The sequence below is a fragment of the Cherax quadricarinatus genome, chromosome 36 (genome assembly GCF_038502225.1).
Source record: "Cherax quadricarinatus isolate ZL_2023a chromosome 36, ASM3850222v1, whole genome shotgun sequence".
Taxonomy (NCBI): Eukaryota; Metazoa; Arthropoda; class Malacostraca; order Decapoda; family Parastacidae; genus Cherax; species Cherax quadricarinatus.
The window spans coordinates 9108999-9132243 of record NC_091327.1 but is presented as its reverse complement, the minus strand read 5'-3'; the positions used below and the strand labels follow the sequence as shown (position 1 = coordinate 9132243).

The 23245-nt window shown below is 41.6% G+C and overlaps 1 protein-coding gene across 2 annotated transcripts in view; it reads left to right on the top strand.

Annotated features, from left to right (window-relative positions):
- LOC128691427 (sodium-coupled monocarboxylate transporter 1) overlaps window positions 1-23245 on the top strand; it is a 117351-nt gene that overhangs the window by 15693 nt on the left and 78413 nt on the right. Inside the window, exons 2-8 of one of the 2 annotated variants that reach the window (XM_070091700.1) lie at window positions 11801-11955; window positions 12247-12387; window positions 19794-20012; window positions 20596-20714; window positions 21351-21505; window positions 21712-21959; window positions 22470-22570. In XM_070091700.1, coding sequence (XP_069947801.1) covers window positions 11801-11955; window positions 12247-12387; window positions 19794-20012; window positions 20596-20714; window positions 21351-21505; window positions 21712-21959; window positions 22470-22570 — 1138 coding nt within the window. The remainder of the gene's footprint in view (window positions 1-11800; window positions 11956-12246; window positions 12388-19793; window positions 20013-20595; window positions 20715-21350; window positions 21506-21711; window positions 21960-22469; window positions 22571-23245) is intronic. The other variant, XM_070091701.1, reaches the window with a different exon arrangement.

Here is a 23245-nt window from a genome sequence, read left to right as displayed (position 1 = left end):
TGCTAGCCAATACTGTAAATACCGAATTACAGAAAATATCTACCTGGATGAGGACTAACAAACTTACACTAAACATTGACAAAACCTACTTCATTCAGTTTGGTAACAGAGCTACAGATGTCCCTCTTAACATAATGATAAACGGATCACCTATCACAAAACTAACAGAGGGAAAATTCTTAGGAATCCACCTTGATAATAGACTCAAATTTCATACACATATACAACAAATTTCTAAGAAAATTTCCAAGACCGTAGGCATACTATCGAAGATAAGGTACTATGTTCCACAGTCAGCCCTCCTGGCCCTATATCACTCTCTTATTTACCCCTATCTCACCTATGGAATTTGTGCATGGGGCTCAACAACAATTAACCATCTCAGACCACTAATTACCCAACAAAAGGCTGCAGTCAGAATGATAACAAATTCCCACTACGGGCAGCACACTCCACCAATATTCAATACACTAAACCTACTCACCATACAAAACATCCATACTTACTACTGCACCTATTACATACATAGAACACTTAACTCTGATATTAACCCTCCCCTCAAACATCTTGCCAACCTCAACAGAACACATGACCATAACACAAGGCACAGATCACTCTTTGATGTTCCTCGTGTCCATCTCACGCTATGCAAAAACTCAATGCACATAAAAGGCCCTATAATCTGGAATTCATTACCTGTAAATATAAAAGAAACACTACCTGTTTATAAATTCAAGTCTCTCAAAGATCACTTACTCACCCAAAACCAAATAAATACTGAATAACTGAACCTTATAAATTGTATATCTTAAATGTTTCTCACAGTTATATCACATAAATGTTAAACCTAAGACCCAATCTAACTTTGTTATTATTTAAATACACTACCTAACAGAATACTCCATTCGACTGAATGTACAACAATGCAAGCAACCATATGACCTGTCTTTGTAATACTCATTTGTGCTTTATTGTTATCTGTTTACAATAATGTTTTATCACTGATTACATCATTGCTTAGTTAATCTTAAGTTAATTTTAAGCCAGCCCATAATGCTATGCATACAAGTGGCTTTGGCATGCTGCTCTTACCTGTATTTTTCGTACCTCTGTATGTATGTTCAAATTATTAAATAAATAAATAAATAAATAGTGATCAGTAGTTGTGAGAGGCAGGAGCGACCTGCTCTAAACTCATGCTGTGCAATTGTTGGGTATCCAAGTAGTTGGCAATTTTGCTTCTTAGAACCTTTCTAAATGTTTTTATATGGGAAGTTTGTTCTATAGGTCTGTACTTCTTCGTAATTGTATCACTGCCATATTTGTGGAATGGGGCTATATACGTTGTTTTTAGTGACCGTGGGATGGTCCCTGTGTTTATACTCCTTCTCCATACCATATTCAAGGTACGTGAAGGGGGTTTCTTGCAGTTTTTGATGAACACAGAGTTCCACGATTCTGGATCTGGGACAGAGTGCATTGGCATGTCATTTATTGTTTTTTTTTTTTTCAAAGTCCTGTGGAGTTAGGATTATATCAGAAATTCTTGACTTAACCAAATTTTGAGTCTCGGTCACAAAAAATAATTTAGATTGTCAAAATATACTCCGATTAAAGGCTCACTAAGTCAGTCATATCGAGACTTAAGAATCTCAATAATTTCTTTTCTGCCATCTGTGTAAGTCCCGTCTTGTTTAACCAGGGGCCCAATACTGAATGTGGTTTTTGCCCCAGATTTGGCATAAGAAAAAAAATATTTTGGGTTTCTTTCAATTTCATTTATTGTTAAATTTAAGTTCTTCCTTTGTATCTTGGCTCTTGTATGATTCCTTAAGCTTAAGCTCGATATTTTCTATTTCTCAGACCAGTGCCACTTTCCATATTTCAGACAGACTGGTCCTTTGAGCAGCTCTGCGATTCTTCGCCTTTGCCTGTGGAGGGAGCATCTCACACTTTCTAGTTTAGATTTTCTCTGCTTTTTCTCGTAGGATAATGTATATTGAGCATACCTCAAGTGCCAAAGAGTTAATTCTGTCTAAGCAAATATTGGATCCATGTTGTTTAGGATATATTCCCAGCATGTTTCATTTAGGACATGATTGATCTGATCCCAATGTGTGTTTATGTTACTGAAGTTGAATTTGGTGAAGGCACCCTCATAACTGATCTCATATTGCTGGTTAGGAACCCTGCACATACACGTCTGTACCTCGATTATGTTGTGAGTCGAGTGTATTGTCTTTGATACTGTTATATTTCGTACCAGGTCATTATTAGTGAAAATAAAGTCAAGTATATTTTCCAGTCTTCTTGGCTCCATTATCTGCTGGATTAAGGTGAATTTGTGGTATAGATTTAATAGTTCATGTGTGTGAATTTTCATCTGAGCTGCCAGATAACATCTCTCCATGGGTCTTGAAAAAGAGAGCAGAGGCACCGTGTACGCTACTAGTAGCTATCTTCAATAAATCTATCGAAACAACAACCATCAGGTGTGGAAGACAGAAAATGTGGTCCCAGTTTTTAAGGAGACCTACAGGCAGCATTAAGCTACAAATTAGTGTCACTGACATGTATAGCATATAAAGTCTTGGAGAAGATTATACGAAAGATGGTGGAGCACCTAGAAAGTAGTGGGTTCATACATGACAACCAGCACTGTTTCAGGGATGGAAAATGCTGTGTCACAAATCTACTGGAGTTCTAGGACAAGGTGACAGAATTAAGACAGGAGAGAGGGAGGGATAGGTAAACAAAACTTTTTTTTGTGGGAGGGAGGGCTGTAAGAAGGCTTTTCACAAGTACCACACAAGAGAGTGGTACAAAAGCCAGAGGAGCAGGCAGAAACAACAGGAAAAACGCCACAGTGGATCAAGGCATACCTAACGGGAAGAAAACGAGCCATGGTCCATTACAAGGTGTCGGAATAAGTACGTGATGAGCGGAATTCCGCAAGGGTCACTAGGGCTAGTGTTTTCTCTTTTATAGGTGAATGACATGACAGAAGGGATATAGTCAGAGGTGTCCCTGTTCGCAGACGATGTGAAACTAATAAGAATACAAGCAAACGAGGACCGGGAAAGCTACAAAAGGATTTGGACAGGCTACAAGCTTGGTCTGATAAATGTTTCCTAGAGTTTAACCCCACCAAGTGCAAAGCAATGAAGCTTGGATTAGGACAAAGAAGACTGCAGATGGAGTACAGACAAAAGTTGTAAATCTCACTCAAAGAGAAGGATCTTGAGTTGAGTATCATACCGAGCACATCTGCTTTGGCGTACTTCAACCAAATAACTGCTGCAGCATATGGGTGCCTGGCAAATCTAAGAGAGTGTCGACATTTAAGTAAGGCGTCATTCTCGATACTGTACACCGTGTACCTCATTTCCATATTTAAATACATAGCACCAACATGGAAACCACACAGTGTGGGTGGAAGTCGAAAGATGGTCAAATGGGTCATGTGAAGATTTTATAGTTGAACAAGTTACAGTTGTAATGAAATATTTAAATGATTATAATTGGTTACAATCGTAATGAGTTATTAATAAAGACATGAATTAGGTCGAACACACGTAGTTAATGGTCTACATCTGTGTGACATTTCTTGAACATTTCTGAGTGATTTAATTCATTAAATTTATCGCATGCCAAACGATACAATTGTACATCCCACGTAGTTTGGTCTACGGAGCCGGCCAGTAGTGACATCCAAGAGTCTGTTTATTTTGTTGGATGCACCATAGATATGTGGCTCCTCCTGCATGATAGAATGATGACAGATGGAGTAACTGGCGTCAGCCTCCATCATTCTCAAGTCAAAGAAATTTAATTGTAGTTCTTCTCGTATTATTGTTCTCAAACTGGTAACTAAGAAGCCAAGATTGTATTCTACTCCCTTATTGAAGGTATATAACTTAACCAATTGATCAGTTCTATCACAGGATGGAGGTTGGGTGCACAATAAACTAGCCACTTCGGTGGTAAAATCTAAAAAAAAAAATCTAATTCTATCATGCATTTGAAGACCAATGCTAGATGGTAATACCTGTGGGAATAATGTCTGATTGACTAATGTTTTCAGAGTAGTTACAGACTATGTGGTCAAGTATGGTGGCTAAGAACTGCACCATCAGAGTTCATTCATTAATTAAAGACGTAAGGAAATCCTAGGATTTCCTTATATTTTTCATATCCCGTTGTTTTGTTGTTGATAACAGTTACTGACGTTACCTAGTATTATTATCGCATGATTGTGCTCGATTCTTGACAAAACTTTAACACAGTGTTCTAAGAACTTATCATGAGCCGAGGAGAGGGAGAAGGTAAACACTTGATGCTAGTATGATTTTCATCTTGGGCAGCAACACTTCAGACCAATCAATCTCCAGGTAACTGTCATACAAGTCGAGTCTTGTCATACCTTACATAACACATAAGCAACAAACGTAATTTGTGGAACTGAGTGCTAGGTGACTAAGGCATCAATACAACTTAAGACTTCGTGATTAGATTCAACACAAAGCTTGGTCATCTGATAAGTTCTTTGAAGGAAAATGGAGGAAATAAGTAATTTCTCATGGTGCAGGAAAATGTCTTTGTTGCATTACTTGTATTTACAACTACCAGAGACTGTATATTAAACCAGTCATTTTGTCATTGACTTGTTAATCTTTAGTTAGTCTTAAGTTTGCCCAAAATGTTTTGCATTTTAAGGGGATTTCTGCGTGCAGAACATTGTATTATGCTCCTGCTTTTGCTTTCGTAGGGAGTGATTTTCGTGTGCAAATTTGGTACTAATCCCTCTAGGATTTTCCAAGTATATATTATCATGTATCCTTCTTGCCTGCTTTCCAAGGAGTACAAATCAAGGGACTTCAACTGTTCCCAATAATTTATGTGCCTTATCATACTAATATGTGCTGCAAAAGTTCTCTGTACAGTCTCCAGGTTTGTACTTTCTCCTGATTTTAAAGCGGCTGTCAGTGTGCAGCAATATTCCAGCATGGAGAGAACAAGTGATTTGAAGAGAATCATCATGGGCTTGGCATCCCTAGTTTTGAAGATTCTCATTATCCATCCTATCATTTTCCTAGCAGATGTGGCAGATACATTCTCATGATCTTTGAAAGTGAGATCCTCTTACATTATCACTCCCAGGGCCTTCACATTAGTTTTTCGCTTTATTGTGCGACTGAAATTTGTTTTATACTCTGATACACTTTTAATTTCTTCGAGTTTTCCATATCGGAGTAACAGAAATTTCTCTTCACTGAACTTCATATTGCTTTACGCAGCCCATGTAAAGATTTAGTTGATGTCCGCTTGGAGTCATTCAGTGTCATCGATGGATGACACTGTCATACAAATTCGTGTGTCATCCACAAAGGAAGAAAAGGTACTGTGGCTTACATCTCTGTCCATGTCGGATATAAGGGTAAGAAACAGGATGGGGGCGAGTACTATGCCTTATGGAACAGAGCTTCTCACTGTGGCTGCCTCAGACTTTACTCTGTTTACAATGACCCTTTGTGCTCTATATGTTTAGAGGTTACAGATCCATCTACCAACTTTTCCTGTTATTCCTTCATCACGCATTTTATGCGCTATTACACCATGGTCGCACTTGTCAAAGGCTTGCACAGAGTCTGTGTATTCTACATATGCATTTTTTGTCCTCAAGAGCTTCTAAGACTTTGTCATAGTGGTCCAGTAGTTGGGACAGGTAGCAGCGACCTGCTCTAAACCTATGTTGCCCTGGGTTGTGCAATTGATGGGTATCTAGGTGGGTGGCGATCTTGCTTCATAGAGCCCTTTCAAAGATTTTTATATGTGACACTAGTGCTATAGATCTGTAATTCTTTGCAATTGCTTTACTGCCACCGTTGTGGAGTGGGGCTATGTCTGTCGTCTTTAGTGACTAGGATGACCCCTGTGTCCAGGTTCCCTCTCCATAGATTGCTGAAGGCAGTTCTTGATGAACACGGAGTTCCACGAGACCAGGCCTGGGACAGAGTGTATGGCCATGTAATTTATTGCTTTTCGAAGTCTTGTGGTGTTAGGATAATATCGAAGATTTTTTAACAGACCATATTTTGAGTCTCGGTCATACAAAAAATCGTTTAGATTTTCGACTCTTAGTCCGGTTAACGGATCACTAAACACTGAGTCATATTGGGACTTTAGTATCTCACTTATTTCTTCGCTGTCATCTGTGTAAGTCCCACCTCATCTAAGCAGGAGTCAAATACAGATGTTGTTATGGCCTTAGATTTGACATAAGAAAAGAAATATTTTTCTTTTTACATTTTCATTGATAGCTTAAAGTTCTTCCTGAGTTCCTTGCCTCCTGTAAGATTCCTTGAGCATAACTTCGATATTTGTTATTTCTCTGACCAGTACTTCCCTTCGTATTTCAGATATACTGGCCCCTTTCAGCAGCTCTGTGATTCTTCGTCTTCGCCTGTAGTTTAGATTTTCTTTTCCTTTTTCTTAAAGGAATGTGCCTTGAGCATACCTTAAGTGCCACAGAGTTAATTCTTTCTAGGCAGCGGTTTGGATCAGTGTTGTTCAGGACATCTGTCCAACTTGTTTCATTTAGGACATTGTTGCCTTGGTTCCACTGTATGCTTTTGTTATTGAAGTTAAATTAGGTGAAGGCACCAACATATATGGTCACCTTTTGCTGATCAGGAGCACTGCGCATACGTCTGTACCTCTATTATGTTGTGGTCCGAGTGTATTGTCTTTGACACTGTTATGTTCCGTATCAGATCATCATTGTTGGTGAAGATGAGGTCTGTTGTGCTTTCAAGTCTTATTGGCTCTTTTATTTGCTGGTTTTAAAGTGAATTTGTTGCAGAGATTTAATAGCTCATGTGTGTGGGAATTTTCGGCTGAGCTGCCTCCTGGGGTTATCTCTGCTGAAACATTATTTGCTACATTCTTCCACTTTAGGTGTCTTAAGTTGAAATCACCCAGCAACAAGATGTTTGGGGCAGGAGTTGGGAGATTAACCAGATAGCAGTCAATTTTGAAAAGCTGCTCCTGGAATTGTTAGGAAGTAGCACCCAGAGGCTTGTTTACAACCACACTGACAAGGTTTTGGTTTTCAATTTTTACTGCCAAAACTTCAACTACATCATTTGAGGTGTTTAATAGTTCCAAGTATATAAGCAACTCTGTGACATACAGGCCAACCCCTCCTTGTTGCCTGTTTACTCTGTCTCATCTGAATAGGTTATAACCTAGGATTCATGTTTCGTTGTCAAAGTGATCCTTTATGTGGGTCTCTGTGAGAGTTGCAAACATTACTTTTGACTCCATGAGCAGTCCTTTGATGAAAGGTATTTTGTAGTTTGTTGATAGCTTTAGACCCTGTAGGTTTGTCAAGATAAATGTTGTGGTGTTGATGGTAAGGAAGGCTTTGTTGGCATTAATATCTGTTGTTCTGTAGTGGAGGCCAAAGACTGTGCCTCCACTCCAGAAGTGTTTTGAGTTTGAAACACTGTCATTTCTTGCCATTTTTTTCCTAGCACTAAAACACCTTGTCTCTCGAGTGGCTATGGCTCCCCTGGTTTGTTTTCCATAAGGGTGATCCGTATCTTTTTGTCTCCTTTAGGTAGCGCACCTGAAAATATAGGTTGTAGCACTGTCTATCCATGACTGAAGAGCCGCACATTTCAGGGTGGAAAAAATACAGGAAGAGATGCATTCTCCTGTTGTCAAGTGTGTGCGGCATTTTCTGGGATGTTCAGAATTGTACAACCCACCTGTTCTTCCAGATATTCCATGCCTTCAGATACCCAAGGCATAGAATTTTGCAAAGATTTGATTTCTGTTTAGGATTTTTAGGGAGCTGCATTCCTTACTGGTGCATTTTTTCTGTCTCACTATTACCTACAGCCACTGTACTGACATCAGTGTTTCCACCAGTTTTTTTCTGGTAATGTATCGACACTCTTCCCCAAAGTATCATCCCCTTTTATTCCATCTCCAGCAATAGTGCTATCTTGTACCTCTAGAATTTGTATAGCATTGTCTTCACCTGTTTCTTCACCAGAGCTACTATCTCCATTTAGTACACTGTCCTCCAAGACAATACCAGCACCATCTGCTGCACTGACTTTCATGTCTGTATTCTTACAAGTACTGTCCTCCAAGACAGCACCAGCCCCAGGGGTGACAGCCCCATCTGCCCCACTCCTTTTATTTTCCCAGCTGTTATACAAGACTGTCATGTTTTCTAAGGATATTTTTTTGGTTAGTGTTCCTGTCTTTTAGTAAAGATGTAATTATCTCCCAAAGGTGCCTCTCCCTTGATTAGAACCAAAAACATTTTTCTTGACTTAATATCAATGATGGCTAGTTGCTTAAGGTCCATACACGACCCATGGGACCATTTTCCACAGAGACTGCATACAATCCAAGCAATACCTCACCTGTTACTCATGCCGCAAATTACACAGGTTTGCATGATGGTAATATATACTGTAGTTTGATATATATACTTTTTTTAGATAATTTATAGTTTCAGTATCCCATATAACAATCTTCCTGGTATACCTTCACAGTTTTTCTATTAGGCTAGCTAAGGTAAGGGGTCTACTATAAAAGAATTTTGTTTTATATGTTGGTATATCTACTGTAGTTTGATATATATTTTTTTTAGATTATGTATAGTTCAGTATACCATAACAATCTTTCCTCCAGGTACACTTAAACTGTTCTCCTGGTAGGCTGGCTAGGGTAAATGTCCACTATAGAAATATGAACACATATGCAGTATAATGTGATCCTTTATTGACAACGTTTCGCCCACACAGATGGGCTTTTTCAAGTCACAAACAGATCTACCTAGGTGATCTGTGACTTGATAAAGCCCTCTGTGTGGGCGAAATGTTGTCAATAAAGGATCACATTATACTGCATATGTGTTTATATTTCCATTGTGTGGGTATTTTATACCATTTATTTCCAAAGGTCCACTATAAAAAAAAATTGTTATATATGCTGGTATATATACTGTAGCTTATATATAGTTTTTATAATTCTTATAGCATTTTACTGTGTAATGTAAATAAAAGTCCTGGCTACTAGGAGTAAACAACCTACCTAGTCTAGGGGCATTTAAATTACCCCACATAAACCTAGGACCAGTTTGTTCCTTAACACAAATTATGAAGTATTAATTTAAATGACCAATGAAGGAAGGACACAAAAACTCACCTGTACAATATATATATATATATATATATATATATATATATATATATATATATATATATATATATATATATATATATATATATATATATATATATATATATATATTCACATTAATCAATAGTAAATTAAGATATACAACATACAACCTACTCTACATATAAAATCAGCACACACCAGTACACCTTTACTCAGTACTCACTGCTGCTAGCGAGTACAAACAATAACATTTATAACAGAGAGGCTCCATGACCCCCCCCCCTCACTTCTGCCGGCCTCTCAGCCTGCAGGCAACACACTACACCAGTACTCTCCCCAAAACTTAAACGGGCCTCTCCTTATACTAGGGCCTCACATACTAGGGCCTCCCCTCGTACTAGAGCCTCTCCTCATACTAGGGCCTCTCCTTATACTAGGGCCTCACATACTAGGGCCTCCCCTCATACTAGAGCCTCTCCTCATACTAGGGCCTCTCCTTATACTAGGGCCTCACATACTAGGGCCTCTCCTCATACTAGGGCCTCTCCTCATACTAGGGCCTCTCCTTATACTAGGGCCTCTCATACTTGGGCCTCTCCTCATACTAGGGCCTCTCCTCATACTACGGCCTCACATACTAGGGCCTCCCCTCATACTAGAGCCTCTCCTCATACTAGGGCCTCTCCTTATACTAGGGCCTCTCATACTAGGGCCTCTCCTCATACTAGGGCCTCTCCTCATACTAGAACCTCTCCTCATACTAGGGCCTCTCCTTATACTAGGGCCTCTCATACTAGGGCCTCCCCTCATACTAGAGCCTAGTCTTACGTGAGAGAGCAGAGAGGCAGGCCGGCTGTTTGGCGCTTCCCACATTATCCGTAATATACGTACTTCCAGCCTACGTGAGTATTTCTTTACCCTATCCACGTGTTCGAACCCCACATGATACTAGGGCCTCTCATACTAGGGTCTCTCCTCATACTAGGGCCTCTCCTTATACTAGGGCCTCTCCTCATACTAGGGTCTCTCCTTATACTAGGGCCTCTCATACTAGGGCCTCTCCTCATACTAGGGCCTCTCCTTATACTAGGGCCTCTCATACTAGGGCCTCTCCTCATACTAGGGCCTCTCCTTATACTAGGGCCTCTCCTTATACTAGGGCCTCTCCTTATACTAGGGCCTCTCATACTAGGGCCTCTCCTTATACTAGGGCCTCTCCTTATACTAGGGCCTCTCATACTAGGGCCTCTCCTTATACTAGGGCCTCTCCTCATACTAGGACCTCACAGATAAACATGAAAGCACCAAAACCAATAAAATAACCTATGGCATAAAATTATTCAAACTTACCATCCCTAGTAACACCATGACGACTTGTTCCAGCCGCCGCTGTTCTCGTACTGACTCAAAAACACCTCACCTGCTCCTGTCCTCCCCTGGCTTCTCTTCAGGACTAATACGTGTCCGGTTTCAGAACAAATCCTGGAAACTGACATTATATATGGAGTTTTTTATACACATATTCAACAATACACTGCGTAATACCCATAACAATCTTTCTTTGGGCTAAATAAATTTTGTTGATTGTGTTTTGGAATGGAAATGAGGAGACTATTGGTTCAACATTTTGGGAGATGTCCAGTTACATAGCTGAAGTTGTATAGTTCATGTAACTGGTACTTGACGGAGCAGCCTGAGTACATCGTAACTAATACCATCCTCTCCACGGAAAGTAGATTTACCTTTAGTTCAAATTCATTGAATAGAATGGTTCAGTCATCATCCTTGCTTAGCAAGCAACGAACCAACGGCAGCGATGACGGAGGCAGCAGCGGCAGAGCGGCAGCAGCGGCAGCAGCGGCAGAAGCGGCAGCAGCGGCAGCAGCGGCAGAAGCGGCAGCAGCGGCAGCAGCGGCAGCAGCGGCAGCAGCGGCAGCAGCGGCAGCAGCGGCAGCAGCGGCAGCAGCGGCAGAAGCGGCAGCAGCGGCAGAAGCGGCAGAAGCGGCAGCAGCAGCGGCAGAAGCGGCAGCAGCAGCAGCAGCAGCGGCAGCAGAGGCAGAAGCGGCAGCAGCGGCAGAAGCGGCAGCAGCGGCAGCAGCAGCAGCGGCGGCAGCAGCGGCAGCAGCGGCAGAAGCGGCAGCAGCGGCAGCAGCAGCGGCAGCAGCAGCGGCAGCAGCAGCGGCAGCGGCAGCAGCGGCAGCAGCAGCGGCAGCAGCGGCAGCAGCGGCAGCAGCGGCAGAAGCGGCAGAAGCGGCAGCAGCAGCGGCAGCAGCGGCAGCAGCGGCAGCAGCGGCAGCAGCGCCAGCAGCAGCGGCAGCAGCAGTTATGCTGGTCATGTAAAATATACACATGTTTACAGCTGAATATTCCACCAGGGAGGATAATTATTACCGATATTGACAGTGGTTAATCTTGGAAGCGGTCTGATGAAATATGTTACAATGGAAAACTCGCAGATGACAGGTAATGTTGAAGCCAAGACATATATCAAGGACGCCTCCATTGATATTGTGTGTGTAGAGTCAAGGTCACTTACAATTTGTATATTATCGATCATGACTATTTAGGATGCTAATAATGAAAATAATTATAACAGGGCGGAGTGAAGGCGGTAGTGTACGCAGACGTGGTACAAACACTGCTTATGTTCGTTGGAGTGTTGGTGGTGTCTGTGATCTGCTGCCAACAGCTGGGAGGACCTGCCAACGTGTGGACAATCGCCGGACAAGGAGGGAGACTTGAATTCTTTAAGTGAGGAGTGCAGTGTATATCTTGACTTATGTATAAGCTTCTAAACTCAAAAGTATAATAAACACTGGTCATTAGTACAAATAAACCAACATGATAACATTAAACAAAAAGAATTTATCTTTTTTTTTCTTGTATATTTCGCTTCACACTGAGGCCTTCTTCAGAAAACGTCTCTTGGGAGTTGTCTCCTTGTGGACTCATACTGTGTAAGTCGGCCTCATACTCTTCTGTTTTATTCTCATCGTGAAATATTAGATTTACACAAGTTGTTCTTGCCTATTACCTGTGCAGTATGGACCCGAGTCCTTTCGTGCGTCACACCTTCTGGTCGACTCAGATCCAGGGAGCCTACGTGGCACTCAGCATGGCTGGCTTCAACCAACCTCAGTTCCAGAGATTCATCTCAGTCAGAACTCTCAGCCTCTCCCAGGCGTAAGTTAAATATTAAATCTCAGTTCTCGAGAATCATTTATTATTTATTATCACACTGGCCGATTCCCACCAAGGCAGGGTGGCCCGAAAAAGAAAAACTTTCACCATCATTCACTCCATCACTGTCTTGCCAGAAGGGTGCTTTACACTACAGTTTTTAAACTGCAACATTAACACCCCTCCTTCAGAGTGCAGGCACTGTACTTCCCATCTCCAGGACTCAAGTCCGGCCTGCCGGTTTCCCTGAATCCCTTCATAAATGTTACTTTGCTCACACTCCAACAGCACGTCAAGTATTAAAAACCATTTGTCTCCATTCACTCCTATCAAACACGCTCACGCATGCCTGCTGGAAGTCCAAGCCCCTCGCACACAAAACCTCCTTTACCCCCTCCCTCCAACCCTTCCTAGGCCGACCCCTACCCCGCCTTCCTTCCACTACAGACTGATACACTCTTGAAGTCATTCTGTTTCGCTCCATTCTCTCTACATGTCCGAACCACCTCAACAACCCTTCCTCAGCCCTCTGGACAACAGTTTTGGTAATCCCGCACCTCCTCCTAACTTCCAAACTACGAATTCTCTGCATTATATTCACACCACACATTGCCCTCAGACATGACATCTCCACTGCCTCCAGCCTTCTCCTCGCTGCAACATTCATCACCCACGCTTCACACCCATATAAGAGCGTTGGTAAAACTATACTCTCATACATTCCCCTCTTTGCCTCCAAGGACAAAGTTCTTTGTCTCCACAGACTCCTAAGTGCACCACTCACTCTTTTTCCCTCATCAATTCTATGATTCACCTCATCTTTCATAGACCCATCCGCTGACACGTCCACTCCCAAATATCTGAATACGTTCACCTCCTCCATACTCTCTCCCTCCAATCTGATATTCAATCTTTCATCACCTAATCTTTTTGTTATCCTCATAACCTTACTCTTTCCTGTATTCACCTTTAATTTTCTTCTTTTGCACACCCTACCAAATTCATCCACCAATCTCTGCAGCTTCTCTTCAGAATCTCCCAAGAGCACAGTGTCATCAGCAAAGAGCAGCTGTGACAACTCCCACTTTGTGTGTGATTCTTTATCTTTTAACTCCACGCCTCTTGCCAAGACCCTCGCATTTACTTCTCTTACAACCCCATCTATAAATATATTAAACAACCACGGTGACATCACACATCCTTGTCTAAGGCCTACTTTTACTGGGAAAAAATTTCCCTCTTTCCTACATACTCTAACTTGAGCCTCACTATCCTCGTAAAAACTCTTCACTGCTTTCAGTAACCTACCTCCTACACCATACACTTGCAACATCTGCCACATTGCCCCCCTATCCACCCTGTCATACGCCTTTTCCAAATCCATAAATGCCACAAAGACCTCTTTAGCCTTATCTAAATACTGTTCACTTATATGTTTCACTGTAAACACCTGGTCCACACACCCCCTACCTTTCCTAAAGCCTCCTTGTTCATCTGCTATCCTATTCTCCGTCTTACTCTTAATTCTTTCAATTATAACTCTACCATACACTTTACCAGGTACACTCAACAGACTTATCCCCCTATAATTTTTGCACTCTCTTTTATCCCCTTTGCCTTTATACAAAGGAACTATGCATGCTCTCTGCCAATCCCTAGGTACCTTACCCTCTTCCATACATTTATTAAATAATTGCACCAACCACTCCAAAACTATATCCCCACCTGCTTTTAACATTTCTATCTTTATCCCATCAATCCCGGCTGCCTTACCCCCTTTCATTTTACCTACTGCCTCACGAACTTCCCCCACACTCACAACTGGCTCTTCCTCACTCCTACAAGATGTTATTCCTCCTTGCCCTATACACGAAATCACAGCTTCCCTATCTTCATCAACATTTAACAATTCCTCAAAATATTCCCTCCATCTTCCCAATACCTCTAACTCTCCATTTAATAACTCTCCTCTCCTATTTTTAACTGACAAATCCATTTGTTCTCTAGGCTTTCTTAACTTGTTAATCTCACTCCAAAACTTTTTCTTATTTTCAACAAAATTTGTTGATAACATCTCACCCACTCTCTCATTTGCTCTCTTTTTACATTGCTTCACCACTCTCTTAACCTCTCTGTTTTTCTCCATATACTCTTCCCTCCTTGCATCACTTCTACTTTGTAAAAACTTCTCATATGCTAACTTTTTCTCCCTTACTACTCTCTTTACATCATCATTCCACCAATCGCTCCTCTTCCCTCCTGCACCCACTTTCCTGTAACCACAAACTTCTGCTGAACACTCTAACACTACATTTTTAAACCTACCCCATACCTCTTCGACCCCATTGCCTATGCTCTCATTAGCCCATCTATCCTCCAATAGCTGTTTATATCTTACCCTAACTGCCTCCTCTTTTAGTTTATAAACCTTCACCTCTCTCTTCCCTGATGCTTCCATTCTCCCTGTATCCCATCTACCTTTTACTCTCAGTGTAGCTACAACTAGAAAGTGATCTGATATATCTGTGGCCCCTCTATAAACATGTACATCCTGAAGTCTACTCAACAGTCTTTTATCTACCAATACATAATCCAACAAACTACTGTCATTTCGCCCTACATCATATCGTGTATACTTATTTATCCTCTTTTTCTTAAAATATGTATTACCTATAACTAAACCCCTTTCTATACAAAGTTCAATCAAAGGGCTCCCATTATCATTTACACCTGGCACCCCAAACTTACCTACCACACCCTCTCTAAAAGTTTCTCCTACTTTAGCATTCAGGTCCCCTACCACAATTACTCTCTCACTTGGTTCAAAGGCTCCTATACATTCACTTAACATCTCCCAAAATCTCTCTCTCTCCTCTGCCTTCCTCTCTTCTTTAGTTTATTTCTATATTTTTTCTTGTGAAGGATTCTTTATGTGATTTAAGTAAACTATTGATTACACAACTGTCTTCAAGTTACGAAAAGACAATTTAGATCTGAAATATATAATTGTCATATATACTTCTGATATGTACACTTCTGATATATACACTTCAGATATATATATATACACTTCTGATATTATCACTTATGTTCAAATTGCAGTAACTAAAATCCTGGATGTTAGTCTATGTGTTATATTAACATGGACATAGGGGCCATCCCACAGCTGCTAAAAACAACAGACATAGCCCCACTCCACAAAGGTGGCAGTAAAGCAACAGCAAAGAACTACAGACCGATAGCACTAACATCCTATATCATAAAAGTGTTCTAAGAAACAAGATCGCTACTCGTCTAAATACACATCAGTTACACAACCCAGGGCAACACGGGTTTAGAGCAGGTCGCTCCTGCCTGTCCCAGCTACGGGACCACTATGCCAAGGTCCTGGATGCTCTTGAAGAGAAACAAAACGCAGATGTAGTATACACAGACTTCGCGAAAGCCTTCGGCAATTGTGACCATTGTGTAATAGCGCTCAAAATGCGTGATAGAGGAATAACAGGAAAAGTTCGTAGATGGATCCATAATTTCCTAACGAATAGCACACAAGAGTAGTAGTAAAAAGAGTAAAATCTGAGGCGGCTAATGTGATAAGCTCTGTTCCACAGGCGCAGTACTTGCTCCCATCCTGTTCCTCATATCTGACATAGACAGAGATGTAAGCCATAGCACTGTGTCTTCCATTGCAGATGACAACCGAATTTTCATGACAGTGTCCTCCAGTGAAGAACTGCATGACTCCAGGCGGACATCAGCCACATATTTAACTGGGCCGCAGAAAACAATATGAAGTTCAACGAGGAGAAATATCAATTACTCCGATACGGAAAATGTGAGGAAATTAAAATTATATCGGAGTTTAAAACAAATTCCAACCACACAATGGAGCAAAAACTAATGTCAAGGACCTGAGAGTGATATCAGAGGATCTCACTTTCAAAGACCACAACAATGTATCTACCGCATCTGCTAGAAAAATTACAGGGTGGATAATGAGAACCTTCAAAACTAGGGATGCCAAGCTCATGATGACATTCTTCAGGTCGCTTGTTCTATCTAGGCTGGAATATTGTTGCACACTAACAGCACCTTTAAAGGCAGGTGAAAATGTTGACCTAGAAAATGTACAGAGAACCTTCACGGCACACATAAGTACGATAAAACGCCTAAATTACTGAGAACTGTTGAAGTTCCTCGACTTGTATTCCCAGGAACACAGGCGGGAGAGATACATGATTATATACATTTGGAAAACCCTAGTGGGATTAGTATCAAATCTGCACACGAAAATCACTACCTACAAAAGCAAAAGATTCGGCAGGCAATGCAACATCCCTCTAATGAAAAGTAGGGGCGCTACTGGCACGATAAGAGACAACACAGTAAGCGTCAGGGGCCCAAGATTTTTCAACTACCTCCAAGATACATAAGGGATATTATCAATAGACCCCTGGCTGTCTTCAAGAACTTTCTGGACAGACACCTAAAAAGTCAGTACCTGATCAGCCAGGCTGTGGTTGATCAGGCCCTGATCCACCATGAGGCCTGGTCAAAGACCGGGCAGCAAGGGCGTTGACCCCCGAAATTCTCTCCAGGTATACTGTGGATATACTCTACCACTGTATTACCATGACCTGACATAAGATAACAGCTCCTAGCTTCTTAAAAATAACTAAAAAAAATGTAATCCCATGGTGCACTAAGCAGCGACTCTAGTTTCATGGTTATCAAGGAACATAACTCTATGTACGTACATTTATGTATTTAAATCCCTTAAATACGGATTAAAGTAAAATATCGGTAAACATTATTTATAACTCTCAGTATAGTCGCAGGTTAATGAAGAAGACATTTGTTTGTTAGGAAGCTGACATCGGTTGGTGTACAAGCGTCACAGTGACCTCAAAACAAACGTCACAGTGACCTCAAAACATATTTGTAAATAAGTTAAAGATTCCTTCATTTTTTAACACATACTGGATGATGGAGATGACTTTATCTTGAATTCTATTATTATTATTAAAGATTCGCCGGTATTCTCCCGGCCCGGGCCTTGTCCAAGTGGTGGCCCGGCCTTGGCTCCCTCTTTAGGGAGTGTCTGAGACCTAAGTCTCCCATGGGAGGAGGCACAAGCACCTCCTCATCTTTGGGACCAACTGTCCCCAGGCCTAGCCACAAGCTAGGCCTCTCTGGTCTGCCATCCCCGCCCCAAGGGGGCAAATGGGAATGACAGTCTTATGAGCTAAAGGCTCGGGCACAGGCACCTACCCTACCCTAGAAGGGCTGGGCATGGTGTCGATCATCTTGAATTCGTTGTTTTGGATGTTTTTATTATAATTATTTCACTGAACATAACAATATGATCTCAGTATATTCCTGTAAGCTCAGTCTTGTGTGTTTCTGAAAACAAACACTAAATTTCTTAAATTATTTTAATACATTAATTGATTCCTTATGTGGACACAGAATATGCACTGAGAATTACACACCTCAGGTCAAGGTGGTTGATTGGTTGTACTCTGACTGCTGGTCAGAGGCGAGGTATCACACCTCAGGTCAAGGTGGTTGATTGGTTGTACTCTGACTGCTGGTCAGAGACGAGGTATCACACCTCAGGTCAAGGTGGTTGATTGGTTGTACTCTGACTGCTGGTCAGAGACGAGGTATCACACCTCAGGTCAAGGTGGTTGATTGGTTGTACTCTGACTGCTGGTCAGAGACGAGGTATCACACCTCAGGTCAAGGTGGTTGATTGGTTGTACTCTGACTGCTGGTCAGAGGCGAGGTATCACACCTCAGGTCAAGGTGGTTGATTGGTTGTACTCTGACTGCTGGTCAGAGACGAGGTATCACACCTCAGGTCAAGGTGGTTGATTGGTTGTACTCTGACTGCTGGTCAGAGACGAGGTATCACACCTCAGGTCAAGGTGGTTGATTGGTTGTACTCTGACTGCTGGTCAGAGACGAGGTATCACACCTCAGGTCAAGGTGGTTGATTGGTTGTACTCTGACTGCTGGTCAGAGGCGAGGTATCACACCTCAGGTCAAGGTGGTTGATTGGTTGTACTCTGACTGCTGGTCAGAGACGAGGTATCACACCTCAGGTCAAGGTGGTTGATTGGTTGTACTCTGACTGCTGGTCAGAGACGAGGTATCACACCTCAGGTCAAGGTGGTTGATTGGTTGTACTCTGACTGCTGGTCAGAGACGAGGTATCACACCTCAGGTCAAGGTGGTTGATTGGTTGTACTCTGACTGCTGGTCAGAGGCGAGGTATCACACCTCAGGTCAAGGTGGTTGATTGGTTGTACTCTGACTGCTGGTCAGAGACGAGGTATCACACCTCAGGTCAAGGTGGTTGATTGGTTGTACTCTGACTGCTGGTCAGAGACGAGGTATCACACCTCAGGTCAAGGTGGTTGATTGGTTGTACTCTGACTGCTGGTCAGAGACGAGGTATCACACCTCAGGTCAAGGTGGTTGATTGGTTGTACTCTGACTGCTGGTCAGAGACGAGGTATCACACCTCAGGTCAAGGTGGTTGATTGGTTGTACTCTGACTGCTGGTCAGAGACGAGGTATCACACCTCAGGTCTAGGTGGTTGATTGGTTGTACTCTGACTGCTGGTCAGAGACGAGGTATCACACCTCAGGTCAAGGTGGTTGATTGGTTGTACTCTGACTTCTGGTCAGAGGCGAGGTATCACACCTCAGGTCAAGGTGGTTGATTGGTTGTACTCTGACTGCTGGTCAGAGGTGAGGCATCACACCTCAGGTCAAGGTGGTTGATTGGTTGTACTCTGACTGCTGGTCAGAGACGAGGTATCACACCTCAGGTCAAGGTGTTTGACTGGTTGTACTCTGACTGCTGTTCAGAGACGAGGTATCACACCTCAGGTCAAGGTGTTTGACTGGTTGTACTCTGACTGCTGGTCAGAGACGAGGTATCACACCTCAGGTCAAGGTGGTTGATTGGTTGTACTCTGACTGCTGGTCAGAGGTGAGGCATCACACCTCAGGTGCAAATTGTTTTATTTTAATTTTTTTATTAATTTTTAATATAAAAGTTATTTGATGAACAAATTGTTGAAGACGAAAAACTAAGAAAATCGATCTGCTCCTCTAGCTATAAATATGTGATTATAAGTAGGTAATTACAGGTGATATTAGTAGCCAAACTTATCTTGGTGCTCACAGGTGTATTAAAACTTCATTAGCTTAGGGAAGGCTTGAAAAAATTGTCATGATGGAAAGTTTACAAAATGAACAGTTTACAGCGGACTTACCTTATTATATTTTTTCACAGATGAGATTTAGTATTCTAAACAATTTAGATTTTTTATATATCTGAGAATACTAAAATTGCAAGATGTATCAAACACCAATGTCTTCCCTTTTTCTTGCAGACTTTGTAGTTTGTTTGCATTGGGACTGTTGCTGTTGTGGGGGACCTTCTACTTCTCTGGCCTCGTCGCCTACGCTGTCTATAGTGACTGTGATCCTTTCACCTCAGGAAGAATAAGCAAACCTGACCAGATCATGCCTTATCTGGTGACAGATAAGTTGAACCATCTGCCGGGCATGTCAGGGCTCTTCGTGGCAGCTGTGTACGGCGGTGTTCTTAGGTGAGGCTCTAACATCTGTACAGATAATTAAGTTTACGCTTTTGCTTTAAGAGTCATATAGGACCCAACAGCTGGATTCATTATATGCCTCTTTAATTTTTGGAAAACTGGCCAAAAAATGTTTATGGAGTGCATAATAAATCAGTCAAACTAATCAAAACAACTTGAGTCCTTGAGCAAGTCTACCATGCAGCTGAGTCAATATCTTTTATATATCTGCACTTTAACCCAGCCAAACTAACCAGACATATCTACACTTCTGCTGGGTTAAGCTCCGGCCAAGTATCCAGAAATATCTACACTTCTGTGACTGACTCACTCTACATTTCACAATTTAAGTTGTGATGTGCCAATTGTTTAAGAGATATAACGGTTCTAATTAAAATAGAAGTCAAAATATTCTGACTGAAACATTTTCAAATAATCCAGACCACGTATTGGTCCTTCATGGACTATTTATCGCCTTGAAAATTTCAAATTTGTTGGTTATTTGCAGATTGTTGCAGCCACGCTACTGTGACTGTTCTCCATAGCAGTTTTATACATAAAGAGCGTAAGATATGTGTCCTCTCCATTCCTGCAGTTCGTTGTCATCACACGGGAACGCCATAGCTTGTGTCATCTGGGTGGACTTTCTGAAGGATCTACCTTACTTCAGTAACTTCAGTGAACGTCGCTCCACCAACATCGTCAAGTTTTTGTGTAATGCATATGTAGCTCTGAAGTTAGAAATTATAGATGATGTTGTTAACCAATGTTAATCAATTACAAAAGAACAGAATAAAAAATAATCTTCTCTGGTCAGATCTACTGTAATCTATAACCCAAGCTAAGAACTATAATTCAACAACACAAAAAGTTCGTGACGTCAGTAAATTAGAGATCTCCTCATAAATAGTAATATTATATTCATCTAAAGTTTTGCAGTTTGGTATCTAAATTCACTTGTTTTCTCTCTTTCCTGTTTCTTATACAGAACAAAATAATAACCTGCCGGTGGTATAGGAGGCAGAGAGCTTGAGCACTGTAGACATTTGTGGTGCAGCTGGAAGGTCTTGAAGATTTAATCAGTTTTGACGTTCTGATCGGTCTTGAAGTTTTGGAATGTCATAAAGTTCTGGACGGTCTTAAAGTTCTGGACGGTCTTTAAGTTCTGTACGATCTTCAAGGTCTATATGGTCTTGAAGTTTCGAACGGTCCTGAAATTCTGAACGATGTTTAAATTCTTAAAAATGTGAATCTCTCAAGGATAATTTTGATATCTTGCTCAGTTTTAGAGCCAAAACAAAGTGTAACTAGTGACATTTTTTTTTCCGCTCTGGCGTGGACGTATAACAGCAACTATGACGGTGATGGCAGCCATATGTATAGGACTGCTGGTGGGAGAACTGGGTACCATCTTTCAAGTGACCAACGGCCTCCTCAACGCCATCAAGGGTCCCCTTGGTGGCATCTTCCTAGTAGGCATCTGCGCCCCTTGGGTCAATAAAAAGGTGAAGAAAAAAAATCTTGGCATTTTGCATCCGGTGTTATGTGTTCTGTTCTTGGTCGTTTGTGTTCCGATGAATCTGCATGCCTTCTGTGAATATAATTATAATAATCTACCTTCCTTTAAGATGTTGTTGAATTTCATTGCGCGATAGGAGGGGAAAATATGGACAGAGAATTTGAACGAAGAGGGTCTTCTCATCTCCTGCAGGGTGCCGCTGTCGGCGCCTCTCTGGCTTTCCTGTTCAACATTTGGTTGGCGATCGGCAAGCTAGCAAGGGGTGGCGGGAACCCAGAGAAGATGCCTCTCTCTACTCTTGGCTGCCCGGAGAATGTCAACCACACACTGCAAGACAGCCTTAACGATGTACTCACTGATGGCCTCAACGATGTACTCACTAGTGGCCTCAATGACACTGTTGGCTTCACCTTCGCCACTGCTGCCGTACCAGTGGCTGAGTTAAATTACTTATTAATTTGAAACGCAAAGACCTGTTGATAATTCAGCACAAGAAGTAATGGCTGCTCGAGCCTCTGTCAGTAATCATGATATATCCGCTTAACATAACATGTTATACTAATTACCATTCCATTCCACTTATTCTATTGTTCCTTACATTTCAACACTACCTTGTTCTCCTCCTCCATCTACTCTGCTTCCTGTGATTCGTCCGTTTTTTCTCCTCCTTCAGCTTATCTGTTTTAATTTACCATTGTTCTGTTTCTCAAAACTATTGAATATTTTTTCCTAGGAAGCGTGTTGATGTTTTATGTTAATGTAACCTTATAAGTTGATGGGAGGCTCACAAGATATGAATGTTATTACTTATTATTATTATTATTATTATTATTATTATTATTATTATTATTATTATGATGATGATGATGATGATGATGATGATGATGATGATGATGATGATGATGATGATGATAATGATGATGTTGTTGATGATAATGATGTGTTTACAGAGGGTCGGGACACACGGTCTACGACATCTCGTACTGCTACAGTGGGATCACTGGTATTATAAATACCTTCATCCTCAGCACCTTCCTCTCCATCCTCACAGGTGACTCCATTATTTACTCTCACCTTCCCTCTCTCCCTCTCATGTTCACTCACTATCATGTTCGCTAGCTAATTCATACTCACTCCCATTCCCTCATACAGCCTCTCTCTCTCTAATAATTATTCACTCACAAACTCTCTCACACTCACACTTCCTCACATTCCTTTCTAAGGTAACCAGATATAACTGTGATGCCCAGTTCCAGAACCCATTATGTGCCTCTGTAATGAACATCAAAATGGTATACAATACCGACAGGTTGTTAGGTAAGACACATATGCAACAGTTAGACAACTTTATTCCGAAACGTTTCGCCTACACAGTAGGCTTCTTCAGTCGAATACAGAAAGTAGGCAGGAACAGTAGAGATGTGAAGACGATGTAATCAGTCCATCACCCTTAAAGTCGACTTTAAGGGTGATGGACTGATTACATCGTCTTCACATCTCTACTGTTCCTGCCTACTTTCTGTATTCGACTGAAGAAGCCTACTGTGTAGGCGAAACGTTTCGGAATAAAGTTGTCTAACTGTTGCATATGTGTCTTACCTAACGTGCCTCTGTAATGTTGAGGTGCAGTCCCTGGACCCATTATGTGCCTCTGTAAAGTTGAGGTACAGTCCCTGGACCCATTATGTGCCTCTGTAAAGTTGAGGTACAGTCCCAGAACTCATTA